The sequence below is a fragment of the Pipra filicauda genome, unplaced genomic scaffold (genome assembly GCF_003945595.2).
Source record: "Pipra filicauda isolate LSUMZ 115617 unplaced genomic scaffold, ASM394559v2 scaffold18_size4552066_pilon, whole genome shotgun sequence".
Lineage (NCBI taxonomy): Eukaryota > Metazoa > Chordata > Aves > Passeriformes > Pipridae > Pipra > Pipra filicauda.
This window is the reverse complement of record NW_024104298.1, coordinates 2771856-2794816: the sequence shown is the minus strand read 5'-3', so window position 1 is coordinate 2794816 and position 22961 is coordinate 2771856. Positions and strand designations below refer to the sequence as shown.

The following is a 22961-nucleotide window of genomic DNA, read 5'->3' as shown; positions in this document are numbered from 1 at the left end:
TGCAGATGACACAAATATAAGAAACCTAAGCTGTACTAGTAAAAAAATCTAAAGCAACGTTTTCAGTAAGGTCCATGAGTAGGATATCTACTGTCTCCTGGAGGATTTCATGCAGGAGCTACTTAGCAAGGCCTTGCACATGGCAGGTCCTTAGTGTAAATAACTGGAATGTGTAAATCACTTTTTTGCCTACGGAAAAAGAGAGACAACAGAACAGTACAATGACCAAAGGGCCAATAGCCTTCATTTTAAAGGAAGGTGTTGGCTAAATTAAAAAAGATTGCTGTGTGTAGTCTGTCTGTTTAAAGGGAAGTTTAGTGCCAGATTATCAGTAATGTTTCATCCTGCAGTTACAGCAAGGAAAAGATGCTGGTGACACATATGTTTGGTGAAAGAAACCCAAGACTGACTTAAGAGGCAAAACAATGTAAACACTGAATATGAGGGAAAAAATGTGCAGCAAAACTCACACCCCAAGAATCTCAGTCCTAAGTGGGTCATTTGCTTATCCCACCAGTCAAACCTGACTCTACAGCAAAGCAAGCCACAGAAAGTCTCCTTTATTGATTCCATGATGCTTACTCAACTACAGGCCATCCCCCTTTTGGATTATTCTATTTTTAAGGCATATTTTCCATCTGTTCTTTGATCTTACACCACATAAGACATTTAGCTGATAACGTTATCCATCAAAAAGCGAATTTCCTTTAGAGTTCAAACACAGTCGGCACAGGACCCCGTCCATCTGCTGGCCAGTGCCTCTGAACAGATTCAGCTTGTGAATCGCCAGCTATGTTGCCTATTTTTTAATTAACCAGCTTAGGTCTGTGCTTCCTGTAAACACTGCAGGATGACTAGGGGTAACTCCACAGGGAAGGAAAATGCCCTCCTCTGTGGAAGCAGAGAAGAGGGTTTGATGCATCCAGAGCTGTGATGCGCTTGTGGTAAATGGGGTTGTCTAGTGGATGGTTTCTGCCTTCAGTCCCTCAGGAAATTATACTTCTTTTTTGCATAAACCACAATATTTTTATAAAAGGTTTGAAAGATTAATTTTTCTAAATTGGAATTCTTCAGAGAAAGGTGTGTAAAGCAGAAAGACAATGTTTTCTTCGGTGAGCAAAATTCTGAGTTTGAGAGAAACTTCAGAATTTCAGGGCAGGTTGTCTGAAGAAGCGGAATTTTATATAGAAAATGCTTGTCTGCTTACCCAACTGGAGAGCCAGGGAATGTCAGATGATTTAGATGACCAATTGTAGTGAAACAGTACAGCTTGAATTCAAAATATCTGAGATCAATCACAGTTAAAAAAAAATCTAAGAAAAACTTGTCAGGAAAAAAAAAGGAGATTAATGAGTAAGCCAGGAAAAAGGTAGATTTGCTATGGATATTTTCCCAGTGCAAACAGTTATCAAATTCTTTAAATCATTACTGTCAGATTCTTCAATTAGCTCTGTTACCTTGCTTCTCAGTGGTTTGCTTTATCCTGCCCACAGTGCATTTGTTCAGAAAGGAATTTGATTCAGGATTTATATTCCACTGGCTTGCATATACCACAGTGTAAGTATCTCCAGATCCAAAACAATAACAACAATTAAAAAAGCACCTACATTTCCTTCTATTTCCTGTCTTGCCAATAATAAGTCCCTGCAGAGGGGAGCTTGGCTGGTGGTGTTTTGTGATTTCTCAGATAACAAGAGCTTCACATTTCTGTGGAATTCCCATTTGCCAGTGAGCTGCTGCTGCTGCTGCCCTGATTGATATATGACTGCAATGGCACTTTTCCATTTGACATTCCCTCTCTCTCCCTCTCTCTCCCCCTCTCTCTCTTAAACAACAGCCCTAACTTTTGTGTGTTGCAAATATAAAAGGCAAGCCATGTGACAGAGGGACAGAAGAACAAAAGCATTTGGAAGTAACAGGACCTCTTTTTAGCTCTCTGAAGAGTTCAAGGGGAGGAAGGAGTGGTGCATTTACCAAAGGTAAGCACACAAATTAGAGATTCCTACAGATTTTGAGTATTACATGGACTTAAACTGGGTGCTTACTGTCTTTCTCTGACATACATGTTGTCCTTGTACCATTTTTTTAACTCTAGTGTGTCTAAATGGAATCGACACAGCTCTACTACCTGTGTCTCCTTTTCCTTCTACCTTTATCTCTTGTCCTAAGGATACCTGTAAGCAGTCAAATAGGTAGCCCAGGGTGCTTCTGAGCAACTTGGTTAAACATCAATTCTTGTGAGCATGCCGGGCTCCTGCCTGCAGCTCTGTGCTGCTCCTGGCTGTATGTCTTTGGAGTGAATGGACAGGCTGGACTCTGCCCTGAATTCATGGAGAGAGCGCTGGTACCGCCAACACCCTCTTTGTCACACTGCAACAGGGCTCTATGAGCACAGGCAAGCCAGTTAGTTTAAAGCCGGACTGTTTACTTTTATCACTCCTTACGCATGCTGTGCTCTTGCCAGTCATCTGCTGGAGTGCTTGGAATAATTTGAAACAACAGGCAACATTTATTTCTAGCTTTGTGTGTCACGCTTCGCGGGAGCACTCTTAATTTGCACATTATTATTTACCCAAACTTCTGCGAGGCTTTCCCTATGGGCTGGGCTGGTTGTGCATTAGGACAGATTTAACATACACTCTTGATTGGCTGAAACCTGTGAGGGAAGCCACGGTGTTTGCCTTTGCTGTAATGCCGAGGGGTATATTTAGTAGGTAGCCGACCCCGTCAGCGTGACACGTAATGCGGCGTGGCTGTGCAGCCGGGAGCTGACAGGGAGGATGCTGCAGGACCCCAGACCGCCAGCCGAAGGAGAGAGGGAGGCTTTCCTCCGTTCCCGGCAGATCATTTCCCTGTGTGTCACCGCCAGAGGCACGAGTATAGCTGTTCTCTGTTTCTTTGGGACAAAAGAAGAGTTTCACTGTTATGAGCCCAGTGACAAAGTGTCAGTGTAGTGGCACTGCGAGGCTCGGGAGCGGACACTGCCCCGGGGGATCCTGGCTGAGGAAGAGAGCCCCGTCTCCCTGCTGGGATTCAGGTGAGTGAATTCATCCTATAAAGGTTCAAATGAATGAGTCCAGTGGCAAATAACAGAGTAACAAAGATAAATCATGTACAGACCAATCTCAGTCCCGGGTTAGATAACTGCTGAAATGTGTGCTGGGGGGGCAATTCTCCTGTGGCAAATCTGAATTTACAAGATGGTGTATGTGTGGACTGACACCAGTCAGGGGGACTGGGGGGGGGACTGTCAGGCAGATTTCTTATCCTACCCCTCAAGTTCATTTAAAGGGGTCTCATAACTCCCCCATAACACGTCTTATTTGTTTCTGCTTGAGACAGATGGCATGGCAAGTAACCTTTTAAGGTTTCTGCAGCTCTTGAAAGATGAAAAAAATGTTTCCTATATGAAAAATGTTATGTACAGTTTCTAAGGCTTTGCAACTGTCCCAGTGGCTGAGAGGTAGGAACTCAGCATATTGAAAAAGGACAGGCAAATAACTATTTAAAACCAGTAGTGGGGACAATTCACTTGAAAGCAAATGATTATTTGAAACCAGCAATGGGGACAAATTAACTTCAAATCAGTTCCTTTTTGCAAAGTTACTTTCTAATAGAAGTAACCCAGCTGTCTAGTTTGGTCAATAAACGTGGATATAATAATCACAGTGCCGTTATTTGTCCCTCCTCAAAAGAATATAAGAATATCTACATTTCAGGACCTCTTTTTTTTTTTTTTTCCCTTTCTTTTAAGTTACTAGTGATGCTCAATGTTCATTTGTGCATAGGCTGTGTGGTCTTACTCATATCTGTGAGTAGTTATACACATGAATAATTCCCTGAACCTAAATAGAACTATTTGATGAGTAATTACTTACCAGCTTGAATTGGGGGTTCCCAATGTGACTTATACATACATGGACATGCTCTTGCTGGAATAATGAAATCTTACTTACGAAACTGGTACCATAAAACAGTGCTTTAAAGATTTTCCAGTTAAAAGCAAATCTGTGAGGAGTAGATGTTTCAAAGATGCGTTTACAAAGTAAAATGCAATCTGATTTAGGGGCAGGGTATAATCAGGAGCCCCAGATTCCCAGATCTTCGTTCGCGAAGCCTAGCCATGATAATCAGGAGCTGCTGCTGGTTAGTTACAAGCTCATTTCTCTACCTGAAGGTGTCCCACGTAGGTTTCCTGGGTTTGTGCAGCACCTGGTTTTGATCAGATGCCTGTATGCTGCTGACTTCCCCTTGCAGAGCAGGATACTTGCTATGGGTAGTCTTGTGTACAATTTGCAGTAGCAGTGCTCCAGGTAGCTGCTTATGCATGGCTGATTTCCACAAAAGCTACCTGTCCCACTGGAACAATCCCTCACCTGCCATTGAGGCTTGTGATAGCATCTGTATGTTCCTGCCTGCTTGTGTTGCCAGGATTGCAGTCTCTTTTGCCCAGGTGGGAGCTCACATTGATGCCTGCCTTGAGTCATTTGACAGGCAGTCCTCCTGGACTTGGCTTCATTCCCCACTTCCCCTGAGGCTGATTTTGTTCCCTTCCTGGCTTGTCTGCTCTCAGATGCACTAGGAAGTGCTCAAGGTTGTTCTTGGACCTTGAAAGGAGTTGACTATCTATGGTGCAAAGCTTGCATGAAGCTACTGAGACATTTGTTTTTGCAACAAATCTAGTGGATTACTTGTTTAACTGGAAATAGAAAAAAAAATATCTCTCCCCACACCCAAATATCACTATTGTAATTACAATTAAAAATATTTGATAGTTGTATTATCAGTATTACAAATTTCCCCTCTCTCTAATGTCCTCCTGATTATGAGGAGAGTCTTGAGTTTTAAAAAAGTTTTGCTACATGAGGCTGTGCCACAGACCCATGTTATTTGAGCAATCCACCTCTTGAGCGTGGCTGGAAGTGGCCACATCAAAGGAAGACATAGAGACCCTGTGGCAGGCAGCTACAGGGTAACTCGCTGTGGCAAAGGGTTTTCCCCTAACCCCATCAACTGAACCTTCAGCATCCTAAGAGTTTATAGCCCTTCCAAAAACTCTTTAAAAGTAAAACCCCTGTGACTGTAACCCTCCCATGCATAACAGCTCCTTTTGCTGAGCCCAGCTCAACTTTTGCCCTCTGTGATATCTTGTTCCACCGGATCATTGTCGGTTGTGTAAACATGTGTTTCTTTTCATCAGTGTTAAGTGTTCTGCCTCTCAGCTCCCCTATCCTTCTCTATGTCCTGGTATCTCTGGATGGGGTGAATACCCATGCCCAGATCACCTCTTTTTTTCTGCTGCCTGACTTTCCACTTGACAGTCCTTTTGCTGAAACTCAGCTCAGTGTCAGGAGAAAGGTTTAGCTGGGTCATGTTAGTGTGGGTGTCCGAGCCAAGAGCACTTTGCCTGTATTCTGTACATGTATATGAAGAGATGCTGCAGGCTCCTCTGACTATGATCAGCTGTTATTTCCTTTTTATCTGTGTCAGTGTGGAACATATTAAAATTTCTCAGTAGTGGTATGTAAGGAATCCCTCTGATGCCCCACCTCTAACTTAGCAGAACAATAAAAGCAAGGTTGTAGTAAGCCTTTGAGCAGCTGCCTGTCTATATATTCCTTCTTTTTTCACATCATCTAATTCAGACTATTATCCGGGTAGCAGTGGCACTACCACTTCCAGACACCATCAGTCCTTGTCCTGTTTGTTGGAATTCCGTTGTGTGGCATGGAGATCTTTTCTACCACAGGCAAGCGTAGCCTCTCTTCTGGTGTCAGGGCAGGGGGCTGCTGGTGCCATGGAGACACTGGTCCTAGGAATTCCTCCTCATCGCTATTTTTCAGCTTCCCTTTGTTAGTTTTCTTTTTGCATCAATCATTGTTACGGCTCACACTTGTCACATTTACGTGCTCATTATTACTGAGCTGCAGACTGTGTGAGCCCAGCAGCATGGAGGCAGCACAGGTTATGTTGCCCTTTAAGAGGCGAGTTGAGGATCTGAGTTAATGCCTCAGCTCTGGTTTGGCAAAGGTTAAGCATACCATGGCAGTGACAATCACATTACTGTCATAGCAGCACGGCTCAAAGGGAGTGGGACCTAGGGGAACACTGCTCCCCTTGTTAGAAGACATAAAATTGTTACCATGAGCCAAATATTTAGGTTCCCTAATTATTAGAAGTATAGGGATGGTGGTCTGAATTTTGCCCGTGTATAAAAGAAGAAAGGATTTTGCCCCAAACATCAGAAAAGAGGGAACATCTCCTTCCATCATGTGCTGTCTCCGGAATGCCTAGCACTCTGCTGGTCCCAGTGGCAGGGATGTCTTTGCTTAATATTAAAGAATAAGAAACTCATTCCTAACTCTGCATCTACTGATAATTACAGCCTTTGAGTTCTCTGTGAGATATGCAAAAACCAGGGAACAAAACCCACCCACCTGCTTTCAACACACTCCAACAAGTAGAGGACACATGCCTGAATGCCCTAGACCTCTCTCAGCAACTTGTAATTTGGCCAAGAGTCATTTTGCCTCATGTTGGGTCATAAGACTAAAGTAGAGGTAATTACTGAAGCAAATCCTATAGCTAATGCCTGGCTGGGAACATTTGCACTGCAGCCAGCAGCCGCCCTTGCTGGTTTGCCTCCTGGGAGGGATGGGCACCCTTACTTGGACACCTCGGCACTGTGCCTGGTGCTTCACCAAGGAGTGATGGCATCCAGAACTCTCTGGATGACCAAGTGGAAAACTGTATTCCTCTCCTGTCCCAGACTCAAGACCATGACTACTCTGATATTCAGCAAGACACAAGAAGAAAGAAAGAACCCAAGGCTGGCATCACCTCACCATTAAATGGCTCTACTGGCTCATTAGAGAGATATCCCATGCATGCCCCTAATCAATCTATTTAAAGTTTCCTGGAAGCAGGAAAAGGAAAGAATAAAAATACAAGCACTCTTTTGTCCCCCAGTAGTTATTCTTTGTGAGTGCATTAAATCCTTTTCTCTGTGTTGGCCTGTGCCTGTCTGCTGGCCAGGTGCCAGCTTGCAGTACCCACTAGGGTTTGTTATTTCAACCGCCTAGCAGGAAGGCACGGTTAGCTCCCCCTCTCCCACCTACCCAAAGGGCTGGAAATACTCTTGGAAACTTCAAAAGGAGAGGGAAGCTCGGCCCAGCTCAAGTGCTGTTCAGATGAATTTGTTCCATCTCATGCACCAGGTCCCCACGATGTGAACACTTATGGGGGCCTTACACGAGCTGCCCCGTCAAAGCCCAAGGAACCAGTCCCATGAGTGCCTATCCCATGCATTCTGATGCTCCCAGCAATAACTATGTTGTTTCTTATGCTTCAAATGCCATGGTCTTCCTATTTTTCTTTTTTCAATCTGCTTACAGTCACAGGTACTCATCTCCTGAAATATTAAAGTACTTAAGGAAGCCTCACAGCAGAAAATGATTTGCAGGAGTTTCTCTCATCTACCAGATCAGTGTTTGACATTCTGACTGTCCCTTTTATCTTCTTGGGCTTTGCAGGACAATGTCACAAAGTCACAGAGTATTCTGAGTTGGAAGGGACTCACAAAGATCATTGAGTCCAACTCTTAAGTGAATGGCCTCTATGGGGATCAAATCCATGACTTTGGCATTATTAGCACCATGTATTGTCAGCAGTCAGATGGTAGGACAGCACAACCTCAGTAGAACCAGAAGATGGGCTTTCCCTCTGTGGACATCCAGAAGAAGACATTTAAGTCCTTTTTTTTTGAGCCTGTTTTCCTTCCTGCTCCCTTTTCCCTTCCCCTCTCCTCTTGCCCACCAGCTGCTGCCAGCTCTGTCCAGGAGTTCATGTGGTTGGTGTTCTCCCCTTGAAGGCACACACTGCCCTGCAACCTGCCGTGTGAGGGATGGATGGAGCTCCTGTACAATGGGTGAAGATATTCCCCTTGGCGTCAAAGGGGACAAGCTTCAGCACAGCTGGATGTCAGTTGAGCAAACCCTCTTCGGCTTAGCAAGACCTTGGGTGAACATTCACTTATTTAGACCTGTAAGGATCTCACTCAAAATATTTTGTTTGGTATTTGCCCTGCCTCAGCATTGGAAGAAACCTGTTCAAATGCTGCATGTGGAGGCATTTCCCAAACAACTGGAGTTCCCTGTGTTCACCTTCTGCTGCCCAGCTGCCACATGGCCACTCAGTGACTTTGCCAGGTGTTTTGGCAGACAGCTTGCAGAGGGGAGAGAGGATTTTGATAGCCTATATGGGAGGCCAGCTCCTTCCCTGCTGTAACAGAAATGACCACAGTAAAATAACTAGATAAAAAGATTACTGCATTTATTTACTGAGCTAAAAGATACCTTGGAGCTGAAAAAGACTCTGAGTTGATTCAGCAGAAAGCGGGATCAGACACAGCATCTCATTTTGGGTTGTCTCTCGTGCTGCATAAACTGTTCTCTTAAATGACTCGGATTGTCACTTGTACCATTTAGTTTCACAGCACACAGTGCTTCCCAGGCAGTTCCCAGGCATTGTGCCGGTGGTTGTGTGGGCTGGAAGCCGAGTGCTGTGGATGCTGAAGGATCTCTGGGAGTAGACCAAGCCACCCTTGTCATGGCAGTGGAGAATTTAACCCTGAAGAACAAACCTGGTATAGCCTGACTGCAGTTTGCCCAACACAATTGTTCCCTCTCCAGTCCAGACCTTCAACCATGAAGCCCCCAAATCCTCATCTTTCTGGTCTAAACTTTTCCAGATTAGATAAAGCTCTTGAGAAATCTCTTCTGGTCTCATGAAGGACTTTGTGGCTTATTTTTGTCAGAACAGCAGCAGTGAATTGCACATGCACACACACACACACACACACATATACACATATATGGTTAGTGACACTTTTTCAGGGCTGGAGTTTGGAGAAACTGAGTAGTCTTGTAACTCTTCTGTTTACATAACAAATTCAGAATGAGGGAACCACATGGTAGGACCCAAGTAATTGTGTTTACTAAATATGCACAGCATGCAAGGCCAGGCTTAAGTTATATATACACACCGCTGCTTCAACGGGATTTTGGCAGCCTCCAAAGCATAAAAAGCATTGAGTGACTTGAACTGTACCCCCATGGTCAAGCAGAAGTCTTGAACATAGAAAATGCACAGCAAATGAAGGCCAAGCTGAACGTACATTTATGCCTAAATCAGGGGGCTCAGGAGCAGGGAACAGCCAAGTAGAAGTACACTGTAAAAGAGCTTTTCCATTGCTCTCTTTCTACCTTCCGGGGTAAAAATGGTACAGATTCAGTAGACCTTTGGAGAATTGCTCAGCCCTTTATTTTTTCCAAGATACATAGCAAAAAGGGAATTTCTGTTTACGTTCTCACAAAGTGACTGGCTAAATAATTCCAGATGATGGAATTTTCTTCTGTCCTTAAAGCAAAACAAAACCTTAACCTTCACCACTCTCTAAATGATATTAAGACTATGGTAAAAAATCTTTATTTCAGCATTCAGAAAGCAGTTAACAAGAACAGAGAGTTGGAAAAATAACCCTAACTCTGCCCCTATGTCCATGTGCAATACAGGCTTGAATTGTATGTTAATAAGGTCTTTCTTTGGGATGCTTTCTATTTTTCCCTTAAGTTTTTAGGTAACAGCTGTAGCAGTTTTGGGTAACAGCTGTAACAGCTTTTAGTATGTTATGCCTCTGTGAATTCCTGCAAACTAGTTATATAGAAAGGGAACTATAAGCCTATTACTAACAAAATGTACTGCCCATATTGGTGAATTCTGAAAAAAATGTGAAGTAGTGATTTTCATCCACTGTTAGGCCAAATATTTTTGGAGACAATTTTCAGCCTGAGAACATGAAGTCACCTTTTAATCTTTTTCTTTACAGAATGCTGTAAAGAGGAAGCATTTTACCTTCCTTTTCGTTAGCTTGGCAGATGGGCTGTCTACCACAGTTTTTACATGAAAAGAAACTGAGGCAAACACAACTGAAACAGAAGAAAAAATTTTTTCTATGTGAAATTGTGGATCTTAATAAAAAATTATATTTTCCAAATGAAACAAAATGTCATCGATTATGATGATTAATGATTACAGGTGTACTTCCTTCTGGTTTTAGACAGAAAATAGGCTGGAAACCTCATATGTCAATCCCGATATCATGTGCTGTCTAGGATTTTGTAATTTCAGCATTTCAAAAGGAACACAATCTTTAACTTTAAAAAAAAAAGAAGCTAAGTTCAGGTGAAATGCCATTGCACAATATCAGCTGGATATGGAAAATGTCACGCCAACATATCTCATCATGGTGATGCACCCGTGTGAAAGTGTTTATACTTTTTTTACAGAATCAAAAATCTACACTCTAACTTCTGTATTTTTAAATATCCCTCTAGGAATTTTTCTTCCATATATATTATGCATGGCATATGTACTTGAGAAATGTATGTGCATATTTCCCATAGGTATGTCAGGAGATACACCTACACACTCGTTTTGCCAGTGTGTCTATCCACAACTGTACACAGCTTTTTCACAGAAGGTAGATCACATTTACATCTGTTTTCTCTCTCTCTCTTTTTTTTTTTTAATAAATATGTGATAACAGTAGTTTTTTTTCCTCTTTCAAACTATTGTTGCCAAAGCCTGCTACATTTCTTTGCTAGAGAAGTATCAGGGCAATTTTAAAAGACTGTGAAAGTGTTAATACTTTTTGTTCTGTGCTTATCCTGAAGAAGGTACAGCCATCTTCCTTTTCTCACACTTTTCCCTGTGTCTTTACAGCTTTCTCACAATGTTTTCATGAGGCAAACTCTGTGTCATCCAATTATTTCCTGAAGAAAACTAGAGTGATAAGCCTTTGAAAACTGAGCCAGGACTTCAGATTTCTCTCACTGTATTAAATCATACTGATCAAAAACATGGAAAGATATAGAAGCACAAAATTAACAGTGGGACAGAGAGAATGGGAAATGAGGATCCCTGGATGTAATAACACGAGATGAGAGCATCTAATATCAAGTAAATTTATTTGGACAGAGAGGGAATTACTGGGTGTGTAATACTGATTAACTATGTTGGAGAGAGACCTTGCCAAGCAGCATGTTTTGGTCAGCCTCTTTATAAAAAAGAATAGGAATGTAGGTAAAAGGTTAAACACAGAGGAAAAAAAAATTGCATCACTCCTCCTGTTAGATAATCCTTGGGCATCATCTGCATGAACTAGAGTAGAACAGCTCACTTCTGGGAGGGATTCTGTCCCAGCTCCCATGACCGAGAGATTTCTGCCTTACCCTGTAAAAATGTTTGGAGGGATATTTATTGACATGAATGGGACTGTGCATAAATGTATCTGAGATCCTAAGTGTTTTGTGTTGTTTGTTTAAGTTCTTTATAGCAGAAAGACATAGCATTTTTTTTTAATGTCACATTTGCTGAGGAAAATACACTGGGTCATATGTCAGACTCAGGGGAAAAAATATACTGTCATTTAAATCTACAGTCCCATAATTTTTCCTTTCCTACTTAAGCACATGGATAACAATTTGAAACAACAACAACAAAAGTGTCCAATACACAGAGCATCCCTAGTAACATTTATTCCCAGCATGAGGCTTTGTATGTCACGTCAGCGCCATCCCAACTTGGATGAACTCTGGAAGCGTTTGTCACTGCTATGCACTCCTCTCACAGAAGTGTTTGAGCAAGCTATAAAGCAATACAAATCATCAAGCACTCTGGTGGGGAGGCCCCGTCGATTCGGGACGTTTGGGAGATCACTATCAGTCGGTTTAGAGGATTGCCAACAAACAGTTTTGAAAGAGGCTTGTGTAAGGCAATAAAGGCACACATCAGATCTTTAAATACTCAAGGGGTTCTGTGGGAGCATTTCTTCAGGAGCAGGGAACTGTTTTATCTTAAGTTTCTTCAGAAAGTCCTTGCACTTTTAAGCTGTGCTTGTGAGTATGTTTTGACTGTCCTTCACCGGGCTGTATTTAGATGGGTAATTCACAACTCTTTCAATCTTCGCTTGCGAAGACTGGCCATACATCAAGCTATAGCTCTTTGTAGTAAAAGTGAAATTAAATCACCCAGTCGAGACTAAGGGCTTTGGGAAAAGGATCAAGGGGTTGTGAAGAAGAGCTGAGGGACATGCCCTCCTTCCCCTGCTGGTACAAAGCTCTGGGCAGCATTTCAGGGGCTGTCCTGCACTTATTTCCTGGGGAATCTCCTGGTCTCCAAAATGCACCAAAAATCCAGATACCTAGTAGATAGCCACATGACTTCACCTAAATATATTTTTTCCCCATTGATGGCTGGGATATACTTAGATATTATGAAATAATACATGTATTTTTCAGATGCTGCGTTTTAATTGATGTGGAAGAGATTGACACTGAACAAGTGCTGCCTGACAAGTAAGCAGGTAAAGCACGTCCACCCATGTGCACGTGAGTTTGGAACTCGGGAGGGCAGGACAGCCAGCAACCTAGTTCTTCCTGCAGTGCAGGTCCATGCTCAGCAAGTTTCCTGGGGGACACTTTGGTTATGCCTGGGCTTGGACCTTCAGCATCCCTTCATCCTGGGTGTGTCCCTTGTCCCTGCAGCACAGAAGCTGCAGGATAGTGACAGTCAGCCCCTAGACCCACAGCTCAACCTGCCTCCAGCCTTTTCATGTGCTACCTAGGCCATGAATTCCCATCTGTAATGCAGGAGGCAGCCTAGCTTTGCCCCTCTTTGACACTTTTAGTGGTTACACAGTCCTTTCAGTCTGCAGAAATCTCCGATGTGTTACTATTCACCAGTTTTGAGGGGAACACACCAGGGACATCACCAAGTGAAAAAGATTGGCATTGAATTACTTGTGATGTTAAAAGTCAAAAGGTTTTCCCCAGTGAAAGGATAGACCAATGCTAAAACTAACAAGGCCTTGACATCTCCTTCCTAATGCCATATTCTCTACCTACTATGGGAACAATGATCACTCAGAGCATATATTTTGGGTAGCAAAGGTCCTGTGTGCCTTAATATTATTTATGTCTATTTTCCTCCAGCGGTCTTTTTGGTCAGGGTTGTGATTTATGCTGCTTTTATCCCAGCTGGGCAGAGAGATCCTTTGATGGATTACAATCTCGGCAAACTCCAACGCGAGAAGAAGAATGACAGCTAAGACACTTAAACCAGACTTTTCACCATCCTGGAAAGGAACTGGCTTCCAGGATTTGGAGTTTTTTTAATGCTCTACCTCCCTCTGCTGTTACCAGCGAGAAGTTCCTCGACAATGGGAAATCATGTACTCGCGGCTTCGATTTCCATGCTCTCGCTCCTGGCGATGATGGGAGACACGGACAGTAAAACAGACAGTTCCTTCATGATCGACTCCGACCCCAGCCGCTGTATGAGGCACCACTACGTCGACTCCATCACCCACCCCCTCTACAAGTGTAGCTCCAAGGTAAGGCTTTCCCTCACCTCCTTGCAGCAGCTGCATCAGAGGGGTTGTTAAAATGAACCATTCTGGGTCGTTTTCTCTGCATAAATTCCTATCCACCAAAATCTAGGTTTCAGAGACTTAGGGATGCGGACACATCTTGTGTGCACATGAGAACTGGGACTCTCTTTTCACCTTTTCAAAAGGAGGAACACGCCACACATGCAGTAAATGCTAAGATTCAACGGGGTCTATGGATGAACGCTAAGGATTCATTTGGGGTCTCAGCTGAGGGTGCCAAGGAGACAGGCTAGTTTGGAAGTTTAGATCATCCCAATCACCCCCTCCTTCAAATGAGTCTTTAATCTGGAGCATGTAAATTTGTAACTTCAGAGGTGAAGCACTGAGATAAAGAACCAAGCTGCAAAATGGTAGCTAACAAAGACTGTGAAGAACATTGCTTATTTCCTCCCTGCCTCCCACTTAACTTCAAGGCCTTTATTTTCGTGCAGAATGACACTTGGGTGTTTACTGTAGGGCTTAGGAGCAGACAGAAATACAAAATTGCCTTTCATTTGGGATTTCAAGCCGGAAAAGTTTTGTGTCAAAACGGTTTACAAGCCTGTGCATGTAGCCTACAGCCATTTATTTCATTGCATGGAGAAGAAGAATGGGGGGAAACAATGGGAAAATCCTTGCTGGTCCCTTTTGTCCTGTCCTAATTTGTTCCATCTGGGTTAATACAGTCTGTACATTCAGGGAATAACTGCCAGAGCCAATGCTTCTGCCAGCCCTGTGCTGGGCAAGAGAGTGATGAGAGGCAGATATGCGACAGGGTTTAGGACAAGAGGGGTGCCTGCCATGTTGCCTGATGGAAAACTCCAGCAGCAGGGATCCTGGGAGCATTAACAAGGAGAAAGGATGCAAGCAGTTGAGATGGATGCAGTGCTGGCTGCAGACACCCCCGGATGCTTTGTGTGCAGAACAAGGCACGTTGCTTCCCATGGTTGGTGCTGGGGTGAGGCAACAGCATAGGCAGCAGCAGATCATAAAACTTAAAACGAAGCACAGAGAGAAGTGTCAACAGAAAATACGACCTGCTCGGTGCTCTGTGCCCCACCCTGTGCACCAGGACAGCTGCTGCCCTGGCCATGCTCTTTCAGCCAGGCTTTTCCTGTGCCTGCTCACCAGAGAGGCCTCAAAACTGGGCAGAGGGAAAAGCCCTGCTCTGGGCTGCCTTGCAGTGATCTCTCAGCAGTGCCATCTGCCTCACTTTGCCTGATTCACAGCAGTAGGAACCCATAGATTTTTGCCCTGCTGCTTCCAAATCCAAACTGTAAAATCATGCACTACTTGTGATTCAGGAGAGGTCGATTTGCTTTTAGCTCAGACTAGATCTTCTTACCATCTGGGAAACATCCAGCTTTAACACACAGGACTGCAGAGGTGCGTCTGTTTGTGCAATATTGTGCGTATTGTTTGTGCAGTTGGCTCCAACAAGAGGCAAAGCTGATAAGTGTAGGTATGTGGGTGGGTTTTACTTAATGGTATATGGGTGCTCCAAGTCCTCCCTTCTCTGACCACTTCAGATCACCAGCTAGACCTGAGGACCCTCAGCTATCCTGGTGGTTTTGTCCAGGAGGGCAATGCTCCACCCAGCTGCCTTCACCCTCCACTCCCTTCTCTGCCAGAGTCCAACAAAGGCTTTTGCTCCTCATCTGGTTGTCCTGGTGAAGGCTTTTAGGATAGTTGTATTAGGTGGGGTCTGCTCCCTAGTCCGTGAGTTCAGGAGCTTTGATCTGTTCAGGACTCTGTCAATGTGCTGCCTGGTGGCTGGGATGTGCCACTGGGTCACTGAGTGCCCACCTTCTCTGCTCCAGCATTGCCACCACCATCTTCTGGGTTTTTCTTAAAACTCTGTCTGCCACAGATGACAGATAGAGGGTTAGATGGAAATGAGAATACAGAATGCATTGTAATGAAAACCATATTATTTCAAAACTGAACTTTGAGAAAAAGAGCTGTTGACATAAACATTTGCAATTCTGGCTGAAAAAGTTGGTGATTTTTTTAAATCAAGCCTTTAATGGAAATTATGTTTGAAAATATTATCACATCTTTTGGCTTCCCAAATTCCACAATGGTTTCAAGAACATTTTTTTAACAATACTGCAAGTTGTGTGGACTTTCTCATGAAGTAGAAAATGAAAACAGTTTCCATAAAAAGTGAAATAATTTTGACATTTCCTAGAAGACTCTATTAGATTAAGCTCTTTTTTTTAAGGTCTCAGGGATCTGAATCATCCTGGTAGACATATGACTTCTGTTCTGGATCTAGCATATAAACACAGATGAATATTAGACTTGTTAATGAAAACTAGATGCAATGTCTGTTCACATATATATATAGAGAGAGAGTGATAAAATATAAACAAGTAAAAAACTGGAAGGTTCTGTGGGAGTAGCTGTGGGAATTGTGGTACTTCTTGTTTTCACCAAGTTTCCATTGTGAAGCTTGGGCTGACAATGTCAAGCAGAGACTTTGCCCTTTTTAGGGGTGATATACTATTTTCACTGAGACATCCTTTTTTACTTCTTATGTTTTTCCTCTCAGTGCAGCATAGAATTACAGAAGACAAAAATTACCTCAGAAATTGCAAGATATATTATATTTGCTGTCCATCCTGATTAAAAAGGATTATGTCCACTGTGCTTCTCTGTGGAGGCTGCCAATAGTATCCACATGGGAAGCGGTTTTGTTAAACATCCAGCCAATATAATTTAATCATTAAAATCCCTTTTGCTTGTGGCCTCAGGCAGGTGATGAAATCAGTTTTCCAAAGCCTTCAGAAACATGGTCCATTACAGTATAAAAGAGACACAAAAGAGGGATGGAAGAAGGCCATTTGTTCCTGAAAAACAGCGTTTTCCTTTGACTTCAAGGAAATGTTTGTATCAGTTCATGAGGTATTGTCTTTCCTGACCGTATTGGATTCTGCCTGACCTCTGTCACAGAGACCCACTGGTCTTCATCCATGTGCTGGATTGGCTCTCTGCTGCAACCAGAGCCTCCTAAATTACAGTTTTGGCTGTCACAAGTGCTTTGTCCAGATGTGCCAGAAGTGTGCTACCACTGACAGCCTTGCACTAAAGAATCCAGCCCAGAGAGACACAGACCAGATGAAGAGAGATTTAGCAGATGTTTGAAGACTCATGAGGTAGCTCAGGAGATTTTCAGTAATGCCTGCTTGCAGCCAGGCCATGGATACAGCGTGAAAATCTGTTCTCATGAGCCTCAGCCCATCTGCTGTTGCTGAAGACTGAAGAAAAGAGGACCACAAACACCATTAATAACAAACCAGTTCACAGCTTCTGGATTTCCAGAATACAGCTCAAATGATCAGAATCAAATATTACCTCAGTTTGTCCTCTTTTGTACCTATGAGATTGTTGACTTTAAGTAAGAAAACCTATTCTTCCATGGCTGCTCATAGATCCGTGTGGTCCCCTTGTTGTAGGACTCTGTTCTTCTGGATCCAGCATCACAAGGTGACACACAAAAGCTCACATGTGCAGGGGATGAGGGGAGCCAAGAGGCACATGTATCAGGTTATAAAATACAAATACCCACATGTTTTTACTATATATACACCCTCTGTATTACTGTGCTATGCCACTACAGCATTACTAATTATTTAGGTGATAATCTCTATTGCACTGTAGTACACCATGCAATAAGCAGCTGGTGCAATTGATTAAATGGCAAAGCAAAGCTTTTAAAGTACATGCTATTTCCAGCTCATTTGCACACCTGCCAGAATCCACTGGTGCTGTTCTGGATTTATGAGGAGGAGAAGGTTAAATTTTGCTGAGGACTTCAGGTTAGCCCAGAGGGTTAGAAAGCTATAAAAATGGGAATTTTGGATTTTTTTAATCCTGCACTTGATACCCTGGGTGCTGTGCCATTTGTAAGAGTTTACACTGTCATCCAGAAACAGGGCATAAACCCAACTCTGTAATGTTACATTATATGAATACTGACCATCACCTTACAAAAAACTAAACAGCCAGCAAAATTTGAGATTAAAATTAGAGCCTCTGCAGACTAAGACAAGTTTTTAAAGGCAAGGCTTGCTAAGCAATTATAAATGCAGTGGCACATTGAATAAATATTGGCTGGGTTTGCATTAGGAAAGCAGCTGTTTATGAGAAATGTATTGAGACGCAGATATGGACACATCAGATAATTCTACCCTATAATTACACTGCTACAAATTTCTGTAGCCCTTCATTCTGTTTCTTGGGGATTTGTTTTTTTCCCCCTGGCATTTCTGAAAATACCTGCAGATACAGGAGCAGATGTGTGCCATGAAAAGCCCTCAAGGTAGCAGTACCAGAAGAGGCTGGCTGTTCCAGCTCCAGAAGCATTGGTCATTAGAAGTGACCTCGGCCACACTGTCGTATTTGCCTGCTCTGTTGCCTTTGCAACCTTCGAGCATTTCTCAGTTGCCATTGGATTGCTCTTCACCCTCCTCTTCAGCCAAATCCTTGGGAATAGCCTGTGACAGAGGTCTGGTGAACTGGTCAAAGCAGGAGACCTAACAAGAGCTGTCATGATGCTAGAAAGGAAACCAGCTGGTTTAAATGTCCTAATCTGCTGCCTTTCCTTTGCAAGGCAGGTATCTAACGTGCAGCTGGTATCTAATGAAATACCCTCAGCAGCTGTCTGCCTGGGAAGTGAGTTTTGTTTACCAAGGGGAAATAAATGGATTTTTATCTGACATTAATGGGGTGCTAGCACTTTAAGGACTGTCTGTTCCCCTGTTCTCTATACTCTAAAGACACTGGTGTTAAGGAGCTTGACATAGCTAAAGCTTGGGTGTGACTCAACATTTCACTGAAATTTCCTTCCCACAATATTACTAGTAACAGCTGCAGTTAATTTGTCTATGAATATGGACAGTATCACAGGAAGGAGATCATAAATTTATGCTATAAATCATAAAGGATGGCAAAATTGTCACAGAGCAACAAGAACCCATCTCTTAATTTAACCAAGAAACAAGATGGTACCAACCACAGATCATCAGCTCATGAAGACATATTCCTTGTGATTTCTCTGTGTTGACTACAACTGTAGTTGTTAATATATGAATACATTTCTAAGCAAACCATTTAGTATGCAAGTTCCCTTGGAAGAGTAATTTTTAAGCACTGTACAGTGGATGATCAGAGCCTTTCCCATGGACACAGACAGAGCTGGCATTTCCTGCTTGGTATCAGGAAAATTCTCTTTCTCTTTCTATCCTGTCTTTCCTTATGACTCTGACTAAAGAGAAAATCTAACACTTGACATACCTGCTTGCATGACTTGGAGATCTGCAGTCAGTTGAACATGTGTAGTGAAAGAGGCCCAAAAGGGTTTAAGGCTGTAAAATATTTGCTGTCACATCTGTAGTTATCATTTCAGATATTCTGGAAAAAAACATGAGATATGTGCAGCGTGGTTAAAAGGTAATGTTCTTCCTTAATTATAGGAAAGACAACTGTTTCACTGCCTACTTTGGATGATATAATAAGCTGATTTTGATGTTTATGTTGGTTAAGCAGAATTAGCTGATATGGACTTAATATTTCTGTCCCCATGAAAGTGTAAGGGTTTGTTCAAGCTTGTACAACACTTATCCATTATCAGGGTGGTAACAGCTGTTTCTAACACATAACTTCCTGAGCTTCAGAGGATCCTCTCCAAGATTTATATAGTGCTTAGTGCTCTATCCATCTCCTCTGCTCAACAAGGGGTTGTTGGGGAGTAGGTGACTGCACATGGACTTTCCTTCCTTGGTGCCTCCTGTCGTGCAAGTTCCCTTGTTATGGTCACAGCTCAGATGGTGAACTCAGAAGGAGAAGAAACATGGGGCCTGCACTGCTTTTGGAAAATCTCACTAAGGAACCCTCATGTTTGGCAACAAGTTCATCTTTTTTTTACATTTGCACTTCCTTATGCCATGCAATGCATTTTATACAGATACAACTGATGCAATTATATAAATATATATGCACATATACAATTGCAAATACATATTCAAGGTGATCTTTGTAAAAGGAGGGAGCTAGAAACTTCTTTAAAGCAATAAACTAAGCATCTTCTTTATATTTCTACTTTATGTTTATATATCTAAGAATTTGAGAAATTTTCCACTAGTATACACACTCAAAATGCTGGAAAAACGAAGTATCAACCTGGCTGATGATTTAAGAGCTTGGCTGACCCAAATCTGGGGTCAGCAAGTCACAGTTGCAGCCACAGCGTCTGGAAAGCAGGGCTGGCTGTGATCATTTGGAGCCCTGAGGTCACTCCAGGTCCCGTTGTCCTCATTGGTGTCAGTGCCAGGGACTCCAGGAGGAGTCCTTGCTTTTCCTCCTGCCCGTGTTATCTCCTCTGCTCTCTCAGCTCAGACCCAAAGCACTGCGTGGGGCTGGGGTGCCCTCACCGGGGTGGTGGGATGCTGTGACAAAAAACCAGCCAGGCTGGAAGAAGGTAGCCATCTGCTGGTGTTCCCTGCGCTCTAGCAGCCGAGAGGGGGCACGTTTCCTAACCCGTGTCTCTTTTCCTTTGCAGATGGTGCTGCTGGCTCGCTGCGAGGGGCGCTGCAGCCAGACATCGCGCTCGGAGCCGCTGGTCTCTTTTAGTGCGGTGCTGAAGCAGCCCTTCCGCTCCACCTGCCACTGCTGCCGCCCCCAGACCTCCAAGCTGAAGGCCATGAGGCTGCGGTGCTCGGGGGGCATGCGGCTCACGGCCACCTACCGCTACATCCTCTCCTGCCACTGCGAGGAGTGCAACTCCTAGGGGCGGGTGCCACAGCAGGGAGGGGACTGGCGTGCTGCCGGTGGGAAAGGCTCCCAAGAAACAATCCAGAGTCAAGCCGATGCTCCCAGCACACGATTGCAGCAAGGACAGGACTAACCAGGCTGGAATGAATCTGAGAGCTGAAGTGTAAAATACCCTGGGGTGCTGGATGGTGGATGCTGGTACCACGGTGTACAAAGGAGAAAGGGCAAGGACTTGTTTTTGAGAAGCCTTTCTTTTTTTCTGAAAGGATATTTTTGAGAATTCTTCTTTTTCAGGCTCAGATCTGACTACAGAGCTTTTACTGCTGGCTATGGGCAGCAGGGGAACAGAGAGGGAGGTCAGCTGGATGACAGCACTGAGCTCTGGAAGCTGATACGTTCAGACAGAGGATGGGCATCAGTTCCCACATACAACCTCTTAACCTATCAATTTATTCTCAGTTTCCTACTTATACTGGCCTTCAAAACAAACTGTGCTGTTGGCAAGGGTCATGTGTTACTGATCTAGCAGCCAAGTGCTGGATGACTTTAACTGTGGTTTAGCAGAAATTATAAATAAACCATTGAAAAGTGAACTGGATCTGAAATGCCATGCTGGGAATATCCAGCCCTAGCCAGCTGAAATGATTATTTGCACCATGTGTCATCAGAGTTCAGTGTTTGAGTGACTCTTGAGAAGTGAAAGGTCATGAGATTCACTATTACCCTCTAAAAGCCTAGAAAGGTGACACATCACATCTGTCACAAAGGCCATTATTCAACCTCTAAAAACTAATAAAATATTAAAATAGCACATACTAAATGGAAACATTTCTTAACTTAACTTAGACATATTTATGTACAGAACCAGAGCCACCAAAATGATGACTAAACCTAGGACTTATTTTCATCTATAGCTCTTAGGCCATTGAGCAAATACTATTTTGCCTTTTAAAGGCAGACAATCCCAAACACAGGGAAATCACACTGATGTCCCTGTAGGAAGTTTAAGGCAGAGTCTGAGTCCCAGTGTTACCCATTCAACGGCAAGGGCTGTGTTTCAATTTACTCAATGATCTGCTGCTACTTGGTGTCCTGTCTGACTCACCATTTGGCTTGGCAGCTGGTCCCTATGCCCACTTGTCCTTTGTGCTCACACAAGGATGTAAGAGGCTGAGGTGGGGTTAGCACAAGCCTACAATCTGTAGGAGAAGCTGTCCTACAGCCAGGACATCAGAGCTGTGGGGTGTTGCAGAGCATGGGTAGCCAGTGGTTCTCTGCAAGAAGCGAGGCCATGAGCTGCTTTCCCCTGCAGGACCATTGCAGAAAGAAATGCCTCGAGGAGCCGGGTGAATTGCAGCGTTCGGTAGGGTATAAGGATCTCAAAATAACAGGGGATCCGAAGTTTGGGAATGGTATTTGGTATTTGCAGAGAAACTCTGTCCCTCCTCCATTAACATGAGATGTTAAGGAAGGTTCATTCACAGTCTCTTGTGTCTGCAAGGAAACAACATAATTGTTCTTGTCTAATACTTCAGTTCTTCTCTTCTTAAATGGCAGCACATCCAGTCAGACAGCAGCATGTCTGTGATGTTCACATAAAACCAACGGAGCCATTGTTTTGACAGAAAGTCATGAAGGTGTTGAGAGCACCTCTGCTGTGTAAGGATTCATGGTCTGTAGCCCCTGCATGCATAGTCCTACAGTTATTCCCTGGGATAGGCTGGATTGGCTCCCATACACAGCAATGACTGGCAGGGCCCCACGGTAAGGACAGGGAGTCCTATCCAAGAATAGGGTTCAGTCCATCTGTTCAACATCATCCAGTTTTTCTGCAGCAAATGCCATATGCAGGAGCTCAAGGATGCACACTGCCATTGCAGGGAACTCCCAAGGCCAGTCCTCCTGTGGTTACATTGGAGTTACTGTGGGTGGTCAGGCAAAAACAAATTCCTTTGCCTCTGCCACCTGGTGGATATGCAGGGGGTGTGAATGCAGAGGTGACAGACACTGGCCTTGCAAGCCAAATCCTGGAGTAGGATGGCAATCAGTAGTGGAAAGGGATGAGAAACAGGTACGACTGCAGACACCAGCTAAAGAGGTTTGTGATTCATGGGAAGGACTGTGTCTTCTGGAGATGGCCTGGAGATGGCCGGTTTTCAATGGCACAGAGCTGTGGGCAAACAAAAGAGTGAATCAAAGTGCTGGAAGCTGAGGGGCTCAGATTAAAATGTCAAACCCAGGACTGATGAGCCCCAGTGAGCTCATTAGACACCGTGCACCGTTTCAGGATTGTCAGTCATTCTTCTCACATCTGATGCATGGTCTGAACATCAAAGGGCGAGCGAAGGGAGCGTGAGCTGGGCATTATCACCAGACTACTTTATATGGAAGATCATATGTGCGTCCCTTTTCCACTCTCTTTCAACCTCCAGCATCTAAAGATCCCATTATCCAAAAAAGCACCACCCCCTACTGTTAATTATATATAGAAAATTCCAGTCCTTATCTGAAACATCAGCAATACCTTTGATAACCAAATAACTGTACTGCAAAATATGCATGACCTCTAAGCAGGGGTATAGAGGCTGCTGCACACAAACAGAGCTATGCAGTTGTCTAAGGAATTGGGAATGTTTGGAGGGTCACTGCTATATCCAGCATCACCTCCCCCCGGGTTGGGCTGCCACTGGTCTCCTCT

At 43.6% G+C, this 22961-nt stretch overlaps 1 protein-coding gene across 6 annotated transcripts; it reads left to right on the top strand.

Moving 5' to 3' along the window:
- Nucleotides 1-1898: 1898 nt before the first annotated feature.
- On the top strand, nt 1899-21790 carry LOC113998922 (norrin cystine knot growth factor NDP). 6 transcript variants are annotated; one of them, XM_039380216.1, is made up of 4 exons: nt 1899-1979; nt 12360-12416; nt 13098-13453; nt 20052-21790. In XM_039380216.1, the coding sequence occupies exons 3-4, from the start codon at nt 13235-13237 to the stop codon at nt 20277-20279; spliced, it is 447 nt and encodes a 148-aa protein (XP_039236150.1). In that variant the 5' UTR covers nt 1899-1979; nt 12360-12416; nt 13098-13234; the 3' UTR covers nt 20280-21790. The 6 variants fall into 6 exon arrangements, with proteins under 6 accessions (XP_039236150.1, XP_027597825.1, XP_027597827.1 ...); XM_027742024.2 differs by having other exon boundaries at nt 1900-1979; nt 12360-12424; XM_027742026.2 differs by having other exon boundaries at nt 1900-1979; nt 12360-12424; nt 13053-13453.
- The last annotated feature ends 1171 nt before the right edge of the window (nt 21791-22961 follow it).

Excerpts from the sequence above, each read along its gene's own strand:
- LOC113998922 (XM_039380216.1), top strand. The coding sequence starts at position 13,235 with ATGCTCTACCTCCCTCTGCTGTTACCAGCGAGAAGTTCCTCGACAATG. Across the intron at positions 13,454-20,051 it reads TCTACAAGTGTAGCTCCAAG|ATGGTGCTGCTGGCTCGCTG; the intron begins GTAAGGCTTTCC and ends TTTCCTTTGCAG.